Source organism: Rhopalosiphum maidis, chromosome 2 (assembly GCF_003676215.2).
Source record: "Rhopalosiphum maidis isolate BTI-1 chromosome 2, ASM367621v3, whole genome shotgun sequence".
Classification (NCBI taxonomy): Eukaryota; Metazoa; Arthropoda; class Insecta; order Hemiptera; family Aphididae; genus Rhopalosiphum; species Rhopalosiphum maidis.
Genome location: NC_040878.1, coordinates 485031 through 497478, shown reverse-complemented (window position 1 = coordinate 497478; position 12448 = coordinate 485031). Strand labels below are relative to the sequence as shown.

The following is a 12448-nucleotide window of genomic DNA, read 5'->3' as shown; positions in this document are numbered from 1 at the left end:
ATAAGTCCCGCAAAGATTAAATGATTCTACTTGTTATCGGTATACTGAGCTATTTATGATTAGATTCGATTGCACTACACGATATAAACTTTTTTCTAGATGAAAAAGGAGAACATTTTTTTTTTATTATTATTTATTTATCCACGGCAACAAAAGCCATTGGATAGTTTTTATTCATTTGTAGAGGGGAGGAACGGTAGGTTGAAACACGTTTTTTTTTTATATGTGTGGCAAGAATTTGTCTCTAAAATCCCGGGTGGCCACCCATCCGGGAGCTAGCAACACCAGCCGATACGTAACTCCGAGGGTTTCCGCAGTTGAGTGTACGATCGCACCACACCAAGCCACAGTAAGAAGGAGAACTATTTAGTTGAATAAATTGATAATGTTTAAATTAAAAAATAATACATTTATTGACATAGTCTAATGTGGTGGTATATGTTAAACAGTATGATGACTATGATGTGGATCGCTAGCGAAAAGAATTTATCAATAGTATTGTCGTCAAATATATTATCGTATTATATTCCCTGGATACTATTATAATAATATTGTTATTCCAAGGGGTCAACAACATCACATCGTACGTCCTTTGTGGGACGGATAAATTTATAGCGTATATTGTATTATGGATAAACATACTTCTATGTGGTGTGGTATTGTTATCCTTACCCTTTGACGATGGTGGTTTACCCATATTATTATTATAATACATTTATGCACTTCTGCGACGCCCTGAAGTGCATTAGTGAGATATTTGTGGCTGAAGTTAAAATAAAGAGCATACTTAAGTGAATCATATTATTATAATGATATTATAATACTATAAAATCACGTCCGGCGAAAAAAAAAATAAATAAATATATTACAACAGTTATATTTAATTATAATATATAAATTAATTTAACATATTTATTAAATATTGTTTGTATAATATACGGCAATTACACTGTTTGTCTACTCGCATTTTTCGCGCATAGTTATTTAATTGTATAATAATATGTGTATATTTGTGTATATAGGAAAACTGGTCGTGACGGAAATCCACAATTCTCAGCCAACACAGAAACGGCGCACCAGTTCCAGGAGTATACGTATAAGAAAATTACACCGTGCGATTTTTGTTCACAAGTGCTTAGAGGTAAATCTTATTAATTTATATAACCTTTTTATTTTTTTTATATCATATTCTAATGGATTGTCGTTTTATAAATGAAAATGAAGGCCTTGAAACCACGCGGTGCATCAAATAGTCTGTTTCCGCTTATGGCTTAACTCTTTACTTTTCCGCCCCATCACACCATACGAATTACCAAAATCTACCGTTAATTAATTTCTATCATGAATCATGATTATAATTACGATAATTTAAACATTATACGATATAACTAAAGAACATAGGTTCTATGATAGCGTTTCCCAAAGTGTGGACAATCTTAAGAGTTCCATCAGATCTATGTGATTATTGAGAAAATTTTTTTATATTATATTTGGATTATTTATATTATTACAAATTATTATTTTATATTATTTTAATAAAAAGGATTCCACGAAACACAATCTATTACTCAAGGGTGCCGTGGTCGTAAAAGTTTGGGAACTGCTGTTCTGTGATAATATAATCGAAAACCGCATCTACGCGACACAACAAAGATAGTGTACCTCAATTGCCTATTTGGAACGCCGTGTTACTGTCGTTTTGTTAGTTATTAAAACGCGTTACAAAAAATAACGCATTTTTTGTCCGTGTTATTTGAAAAATAGAACTTTTTATGAACAATATCATCGCCGGGATTCAAGAAATTATTGGGTGTGTTTTATTCACTCAACCGTCGTCGATAATAATATTATTTTATAATACCGTAATCACAATCAGATACTATAACAGTTACAATATTATATAATTTTCAAAAATCGTATTTTACTCGTAATATATTGATTAACGGCGTAGTTGTTGCTACGTCGTTGGTGTCATTAATGGCAAGTAGGGCGAAACGGTTTAGTCTAACATAGACTTTGGTTTTTTTGTCATTCTGACTTGGCGAAATTGACGAAGATGATAAATTTCGTTTTGTAAGTTTTGGTGTACGCGGCGAAGCGGGACTACTTTTCCGAACGTTGTTCATCATAATGATATTATTATAGAATTGGAACTGTTAGCCGATATAGTGACCGTAATACATTTCTAATGAGCACGCAAAGCGATAACGGAAGGAATACGATACGATGCAGTGTACGTGTGTTCATGATGAACGCTATAGTTGAACTGATATAATTTATAAGAATAATATAATAACACCAACAAATCTTCCTTCAAAATACTTTCCGATTCAATAATATGTTCAGCGGTAATTAATCATTATTTAGCATTGTGCTTTGTATATTTAATACTTTATAATGTATAATACCTAATACATAAAATCCGCAGAGTGTTTTTTGTTCGTTCAACAGCTACTTTTTCACAGTTATAATATTATACTCCAAATATTTGTGTGTGGTATAATATTATTCGAAACGTTATAACCACAGCATCAAATAATAATAATTTAACATATATAATATTATAATAGTATAACCTGCAAGATCGAATTGATTCAAAGCGCGTTAAAAAAATAACATTCAGTTCATAAACAAGTTTTTCATAATATTATACACCACTTCATAAAAGCCATTGCCGGCTTATAAAAAACGATTATATTATGTATATAGATTATAGGGTGATTAATATTTTATCCTCCCTGGTGAGATTTAACTCGTTAGTCGTTAATTGAAGGTGTATTTTTGGAAGGATCTTCATTGCAAGCTTGAAATTACATAGGTACTAAAGACAAGTTTTATAACTTCAATACGATAAGTTATTGCTATATTGTGATTATTACTTATTAGAGCATAATAAACAGTTTTATTAATAATTAGTATAATCGTAATATTATCGACGAAATCAAAAACATTATAAAGGTTACCTAAACGGTTAAAATAATATGCAGCCGTACATTTTTATTTACAATAATAAAATCACAAATAATTAAAATGATCAATGACCAAATTACAATAATTTTGTACAACAGCGATCATGTCATATTTTTTGCGTTCTCCATTTATATTCGTCCACCGCAAATTTTGTGCCTATAGTGTCAATATAGAATATTGTTTTCAATAATAGTATCTCTAAAAATAAATACCATATATATTAGTACTTAATGCAGTAGCTTTACACACCTTATCGAATTTAAATTACAGGTTATTTTTTTTATTTGTTGGTGGTTGGTACCGAGTTGGCGAACATGTTTTGAAAAATATTATTCAATAAAATCATTAAATACAATTGAATAAATATAGATTGCACTATATTACCTATAAATCGACTGATCTCTGACCATCCTGCACTTAGAGTTGCGTCTATCTGTCGATTGCACTGATAAGACGAATCAACGTTAAAAACAATATATAATATTGTATATTATATTACATTCAATGCACATGGGAAAAATACTATTTAGAATTCAATGTCCAAGTTTGAAATCGGAAAATGTCACGAAAAAAAAAACCCGAACCAAAATATTTGTACATTAATATATTATATAATATACATAATGATATTTCTGTTTGTTTTATTATGCCAGCCTGTATAAATTATATTTTTACACTCCGTTCAGTAGTCACTGTTTTAAGACCGATTTCGAGAAAAGTACGTGATTATACTTCTTATACATTACGTTGCAAATTTATTGATTTTTTCAAAAACAGATAACTTTTAGGAATTTTGTGTTCTCGCATTGACGACGTCATAGTTTATCAAAAATTTAAATTAATTTTTTTTTTTTTATCGCACGTATCAAATAATTACAGCAGTGTCGTACAACATGAAATAACAGTAAATAGTAAATACAATCAAACAGTGGTATGCTTATGCGTGTATCTATAGACGTAAAGTATTTAACACCATTAGACTTACAAGAAAACCTTTCATGAAAACTTCATATATGCATTTAGTCTACGCAGATGTTAGTAGGTTTATCGTTGGAATTTTGTAGTAAATGTAATCTCAAAATAATAGCTATATTATTGTTTAATGACTATCAGAAAACTTATCAAGAGACTCTAATCAATCTCAGTGTCATCAATAAATACGCCGAATATAAAAAAACAACCTAAATTATAATTTATAAATACTATATTATTATGACTTATTTATACATCTTATTATATATATATATAATGCTGGTTTTGGTGAAAATAACATTATAGCACGATATTTACCTCTGATATATATATTATATGTTCCAAATTATATAGCAGCATTTTCCATTCGATTCACGTATTCGACTTGGTGACAGGCGGTGGCATTGGAAGCCCCTAATCGAATCCAATTTGTATATTGCCCACCGCAGTCGTCAAAACCAGCGCCCGGAAGCCCCGAAAATCTAATTTTGTTTACACACTCGTCACCCTGTCCACCTTTCACCGCTCCATCAGGTGCTAAACGAGAAAGTCTAGTGATGTGTGTATGTTTAAGAATAAGGGAGGGGAGAATCCGCGTGGATTTGTTATCTAAACTTATTTTCCTTATTGGTTTTATTTTTATAAGTTGTCGAATTGACAATACTACAATAATACAACTTTGAAAAATATTAAAAATTCCATTATTTTTTTCTTTATTGTCTTAGTTTAATCGGTTCATCGATATTATCAATAATAATTAAACTAAAAATGTATATGTATATATTATGCTTAATACAAAAAAAAAGTTATACAACAATAATCCGATCATGACAACTAGTTATTTTTAACTGTTTTCACACATGTATCAATTACTCCTTAATCATACATTCTACACCTCTATCGCTTCGTTCAATCTTTGATCTTTTTTACACATAGTTTCCAATTCATGGTGTTTGGCACTCCTTGTATGTATTCACGTAAACAGTATTATATGCACATTGTACATATTTTATCCATGAGTGGTAGTATTCACGGTATCATTTTCAGTGGTATTCTGTAATCCGATACTCTCGAGCCATATGTTTTGCACGAAATCCAATATTTTTTCACTCGAATATTGTAAATCAATGTCTTCCATGTATATTTTTAATATTACGGAGAGACATTGTTAAGGACTGCAAAAATTGAATGTATATAAATTATATTAATCGAGTTTGCGAAAAATATGTCACTCTATACACATTTATACTACTGTATAGTGTATATTGTAAAATTTTGACTTTCCACACACTTTATTTATCGTTAACTCTCCGCAAAGATGTATGTAACATACCACAAGTAATTTTGGCTGCAGCTAGATTTTGAGCTACGACAATCTGTTTAAAACGACATTGTCTCTTTATCCAGTTCCCACAATATCCCAATGGGATGACTAAATTTGTCTTGTAATCATATTTCATATAAATCCATTTCTTTTGTGTTTTTTTTTATATATAAAAACTATTACCATGTATATATTTTTTTTAAATGACAAAAAGACAAAATTAATATTTAACTACGATACTAATGAAACATAATATGCAATTTAAAATGTATTTAAGTGGGCTTCGTTGTGAGTTTGTAACGATGAGGAAATTATAGAGAATCGTATTTGAATTGAAGGGTATTTACTATTTGCATTAATATATTATACAGGGTGTCCCGTGAGGATTTACCCATTGTGAAAATTTGCGAATTATATAATAGTATTATTAATTCGCAGTTTTTTCGAAACTAGAAAAAATATTAAAAATCAAGATATTAATGAAATTAAAATGTTGAAATTTTAATATTTTCAAAAAAATAAACTCTACAAAATAGCTATTTTCATTTTTTTTAAAAAAAAAATAAGATATATTTTAACGTTTTTACCAAAACATTAAAATAAATTGAAACATGAAATATTTGTAGTTCTTGTCTCTGTAAATCTTATTAAGAAACCAGAATTATGATATCTCCATTATTTAAGGAGATATAGCAATGGGTAAATCCTCACAGGACACTGTATATTATTTTTAATTTAAAACAAATTTAAATGTAAAGGCTTACAAAAAAGTGTATCTATTTTTATAATCTTAGTAGGCAATTGAGTATTTTCCAAGTATTAAATAATTACAGTATATATTAAATTATCTTATAGTTCCCCGGTAACTATCACATCACATGAAAGTTGTTTTTAGTTACATATGTATAAATTGAATTAATGTATATAATTATAAAGACTTGCGAATAAATATAATATGACTATTATACCGTAGCCTCGTATTACACATTCAATGTTATGATATGTATAATGATTTAGTGGCTAAAATAATTTAAAAAAAAATTATTACAAACACTTATAACCACATGTAATACATATTAAATAATATACATGTAATGCAAGCATGCGGTTATATAAAATGATTAATCCGATAAATTCAAATATTAAAACAGTTTTTATCTATTTTGTTATATGCATTGTCCAAACTAGGTTCGATGAATTGGTAAAAATTACATTTTGCAGTATCTGAAATCAAAACTTGTGTTATTTATTATTTTTCTTTTTATTAGCTGCATTTTTTCAGAACTAAAGAACAACATTACTAGTGATTTATCCACGATGTTTTAAATGATCTATTAGAATATTAATAGTTCTCTTTCTGATGTTTAATCTTTAATTAGGGAATAGGTTATCATATACGAGTATGTGAGTAAAAACACGTTAACTCCTTTTTTATTATATTTTAATATACTACTTTATCATAATATATCATAATCATATTATGTTATTTAATTAAATACATCAATTTTAATATATTATATAGATGTTATTCATAATAATAAACTGGTAAAATTATATGATAGAAGTAAAGAATGATCGATTTTATGATTTAGAATCATCATAATATTTTCGTCTCCTTTGTAGTATATCAACAAAAATAAATTCCGTTGAACAATAAAGAAATGGATTTTAAAATTTTTAATATATAAACAATACATAATATTGTTTTATTGCTTAGTCTAAGCGTATACAATAACAACAATATAATGTAAATTACAAGTATAATGATTTACTAATTCGGGTATCGTAAAGGTTTTTAGCACATTCTAAAAAATATTTACCGAATACCTTATCGTTCCTAATAACTTCTAGTCAATGTTACATAGATATTAGAAACAGGAGCCTATTTATAAATAACAATTATTTATTATTTGGTACATCCATTGCCTAGCTAAAATCATATGGAATCATATAAAACGAGTAAAATTGTTATTACTATAATTAATGACGATACTATGAACATAATATGTTTTAAATAATATTCTAACATTTATTTTTGCATATTTATCTTGAAAATCTAGTTAACAAAAATAAATATTTTCACTATAATTTATCAAATAAATAAAATAATACTTCAAAAATGTTATTTTTTGTTCAATTTTTAATACTCTTGGTTCTTTTAGGAAACTATACATATTACAGAACCTTGAAAATGACTTTATTTATAGAAGTTAGTTAAAAATAACAAATTCATCGAGCTGTACAAAATATTCCTTGAAAAATCTATATTTGTATTATTTATTTAAATACTATAACATTGAAAAAACATTAGACATAACTACAAGGTGTCTCGCACTTTAGCGCACATTTTATACCAAAATATTCTCGTACTTATATGACACTAGTAAAAACCGAAAAATTATTTTTGATATAGATTATCCAAAAACTCTCGTTTTGATTTTTTAATAGCAAAGTGTTTTTTATTTAATAAAAATTTAACCAAACAGTTTATTGCTTTTTGGTCGTAAATAAGTTATAAATTTAAAATTTCGATACGTAATGAAAAGTACTTAATTCGTCTAATTAATTATGTCTACTTTATAATTAATGTATAATAAATGGAATTAGTTAACCGAGAATAATATTATGATTTGTTGCATTTACACGTTTTAACTATTAAAATGATTGTTGTTTGTAAAAGAACTTTATTTAGAAAGTTAGGTTAGATTAGGTTACCTAACCTAGAAGATAATGCATTATAATGTTATTATAACGAGACGTTGTTCCATAAACTCAACGTTAGTGACATTATATGTGTGTAGTTTAGAGCACTTCATACAAATGGATAAACCTCGATTTTTTAATATTGAATTCGGCTGCGTATGTAATTGGCATGGCGGAGAAGAAAGCACCAGAATGATGGTAAATATGTGCCACCTGTGTAACTTATTTTACTATCGACGATTTCGTGGTACGGTGACGGGTAATAATTATATCACAGCTAAACAATTAAATAGGCGCTGAAATGCTAATAAACCCACCGCCACTACTGCAAATATGCTTAACGGTAGGTATACTAGTCGTGTATTAAGTTATGCATAGAATGTCGTTCGACGATTAATACAATTTATGACAGCGTATAAACATACACATTATACGACCTTAGGATATTATACGGTTATGCGTATATACTAACAGCAGTTATCATAACACTTTAAAAAGCTCACACTTCAAAAATTATACATAATACTTAATACACGCATACTTCGTAAAGAATTTCGAGGAGTCAGATCATACACAACACTACTACGCGATAAGTAATGGGTATATTAAGCACTTACAATAACAATAATAATAATATATATATTAATCCCACAAATATTGTACAAAAGTTTTAATAGAAAATGCGTAATATTTTTATCTCGTACGTAAGATGTTGTAAAAAGTTTTAATCACATTTTTAGTGTATTAATCCTAAAAAAGTGTTAAATTGATACAATAATAGACTTCCCTTCCTCTCACCCACCAATAATTCTAACAACATTATTAAACATGTTAAATCATAGTTATGCAAATATTAATATTTTTTTAATTTTAAACTAAAGAAAGCTCTTTAAACTCGGATTTTTTAAACACCACTTGTTGTTCAAATATTTTTATTTTGACGTGTGTAACGTTTGTTATTATGGAAACCGTCGTTTATGTGAAATATAGATTTATTATGTATAGCTCAAGAAAGTTTAGATTATTTCCAACGTAAAATAGTTTAAGCATATATTATACTTGAGCCGTTTGATTTCCGATAAAATACGATAAAACACGATTTAACATAAACAAAACTTATTATACATATATAGTTATTTAAATCAATAAATAATAATAATAATAATAATAATTCATTTAAGTTTCGTAAAAATTACTAAATGCATAAAAACAAAATAAAATAATGAAATCATTAGTATGGGTGTTGGTTAAAACTATAATTTCTAATTTTGTACGGATCATTTTTCAAAATAAAAAAGTTATATTTCCGACGTGAATTCCTTGTAATAAGTCACATTATGTTCAATTTCAAAATAAAATTAACTCAATGCACCCTTGACACATTTATATTATATTAAAACACAAGTATATATAAATATACAGAGTGTAACATATAGACTTGACCAAAAAAAAAAAAAAAAAAAAGAATTATGCTACTTTAACGTATTACAAAAATGTTGAGTAAATAATTTATAAAATATACTCATGTCAGCAAATTCTCAAAAATCATATTTTTAAAAAAGTTATTACGTTCAAAATTAAATTAATCAAAAAAAATTGATATTTTAAAAAATACACTACTTGACTTAAATAAATCTTTTTACTATCAAAATTGTTCTTATAATCAGATTCACAAATTTTTTATTTTAAATTTGTCCAAAAAAATTTAAATCAAATTTAAATTTTTTTATTTTCAGTACTAAAAAATAAACATACAAAAAATTAAATTATAGATACATGTAGTGCTAGGGTCTCTTAATGATAAATAAAAAAAAAAAAATTGAAAATGTTAATTAGAACAAAATTTATTCCAAAAGTCAGTTCTATCTGTTACACTCTGTATAGGGGAATAAAATAAATCAAAAAATCATATTTATGATTAAATTTTAAATACTTCTCACTTTTTATTCGGTTAATTTTAAGTTTAAAGACATATTAAACTAGATAAATCAAAACGATTAAAAAACATAGCTGTTTGAATGCTTTGTATCAAAAATAGAATCAATTAAAAATAAATATAAGTATCACTGACTGTACATGCGCTTACGGGTAAATTTAAACATTATAAATCTCTATATTAAGTACCTACCGTTCCTATTTATTATGTAGTACTTATATAGTTGTTATACTAAATTTTAGTTTGAAATATTTGTATATGCTATACTTTAGCCCTTTTGTGCATTTATATTAATAAATAAATAAATTATCCCATAAATATATGGTTAGGCAGAGAAATTTATGTTCCCTTTAATTATTCACGAACAGAAGATATGTCATATACTCGTATGCCATAGATTATATTATTTAAAGCGGTTTTTTTCTTGATTTTTCAGATCATTTTTCACATTATTAATATATTGTGTAAAAACAATGGTTACATTTTGACTTTTAAATTTACTGTTAACACATTTATCTAATTTTCAGTATTTTACGTATATTGCTCGTATAGCCACATTAAAACAAAACCAGCTATTGAGTCTCAATATCGAGATCATGTGCTTATAACTTTTTCTCCCTTTAAATTAATATAGAATGATCGTATATTACAATAAAATTTAAAAAAAAAATGAATATTAGTACAAAGGTCTATATATTATAGTAATACTATACCAGTAATACATATTATAATACCTGATACCACATAATCACGCATTTGTAAACTCCTATTACAAGTAGGTGTTATTAATGTAACTCATGAATTCACAGGGCACACCAGGCAAGGTCTTAAATGTCGAGTGTGTAAGATGAATGTGCACTTAGACTGCCAGGAGAAAGTTACCACCCGGTGTCAGGTGAAGTCGCGGCTATTGCGCCGTCAAAAGTCTACGTCTGAGATCGAGACGAAGATGGCGGCGATGAACGTGACGGGCCGCGACGACGACGAAAGTAAGCCATAACATTTATTTTTTACTTATTAATACAATAATAATATAATCAACTATATACAATATTACAATAATAATATTGTATTATTATATTATTATAACTATTACCATGACATTATATTATTATATTGACCATGCCTCAAACCGATATAATATTACAGGACGCACGTAGGTATAATGATTATACGGCACACGTTTTCATTTATAGATTAGGGTAAAACTAGAAGATATGATACCAATATTTAAATTAAATGTATTTAAGTGTGAAAACGTTAACTCTTCCAGATTTATTCTATATATTAATTAACAGTCATAATTTTTTTTTTGATATATAAATTATATTTAAAAGAGCTGCAATGCATTGTTTTAAGCGTTCCCAGTTATTTTGTCTTTCACATGTACTTACATGCGTGTGTTCGTATAACGCTTATACTGTGTACGTTCCTGTATAATATTATATATATTACGCGTATATATATATATATATCATATATCTTATATACGTTCAATAATACTCACCATCGATGTACATATTATTATTATTATTATTATTGTTTTTGTTGTTGTTACTATAACTTTAATATACATATTATATATACACCCCACTCGCAAAACAATGAAGTGTTCTTATTTTTATTTTCATTTTTTTTTTTGTTATTATTATTATTTAATACTTATTATTACTAAAAAATTCAGCTTTCCAAAGTCGTTGTGTACAAACAATTATATGTACATATACGTTTTATACGTAGTAGGGTTGTAAATAACGATGAAATATATATATATATATTATTTTTACAGACTTTATCATTATTTTCTGTTTCTTTTTAATTTTTTTTTTTTTTTTTGTAAAAAAACCCATGCACGTTGTTCGGTTTGATTTATATGTTTATATATATATATATATATATATTATATATTTTTTTCTACTTTAAACAATTGCTAATTTCCTTATTTTATATATATTATATAAAAATACTTATTACCTATCGTATGGGTACCTATGTTTACAATACAGCGGAATAACTAAATTCCTAACGTTCAATGTATTAATAAAACTTAGGAGCAGGTTTTTACATTTAAATTATTCTCTATCATCGTTATTTATTATCACCACAATCATCGACTATCCTACAAAAATTAACAAATACCCAAAATAGTATTATAAAAATAATATTAGTAAATAAAATACCTAATCGTGGTTGTATAATATATATGTATATAATTTAATATTGCTTGGCATACTAATACAATATTTATTTTATAATGTTTAATAATATACTATACTATTCTATATATATATATATATATATATATATATATTTAAATATGTATATATTTTTAAATATAGTATTATACCCATAAAAGATTCGTTGTGGGGCAGTTTCGACTATATACGTTTTGCATAATATAATACACTACTAATATCTACTTCCTGTTTACCACTATCCATTATGTACGATTATATTATTATAATCATACACGCTCCTTTTTAGTGGTGTCTAATGCCACTGATCAGGTTCGTCATGTTTTATAATTTTTTTTCAATAAAATT

The 12448-nt window shown here is 26.7% G+C and overlaps 1 protein-coding gene across 8 annotated transcripts in view; it reads left to right on the top strand.

Moving 5' to 3' along the window:
• The window catches only part of LOC113553593 (protein vav), a 279163-nt gene that overhangs the window by 225652 nt on the left and 41063 nt on the right, over window positions 1-12448 (top strand). For all 8 annotated transcript variants that reach the window (XM_026956989.1, XM_026956994.1, XM_026956993.1 and 5 more), the window contains 2 exons: window positions 1023-1141; window positions 10715-10894. In XM_026956989.1, coding sequence (XP_026812790.1) covers window positions 1023-1141; window positions 10715-10894 — 299 coding nt within the window. The remainder of the gene's footprint in view (window positions 1-1022; window positions 1142-10714; window positions 10895-12448) is intronic.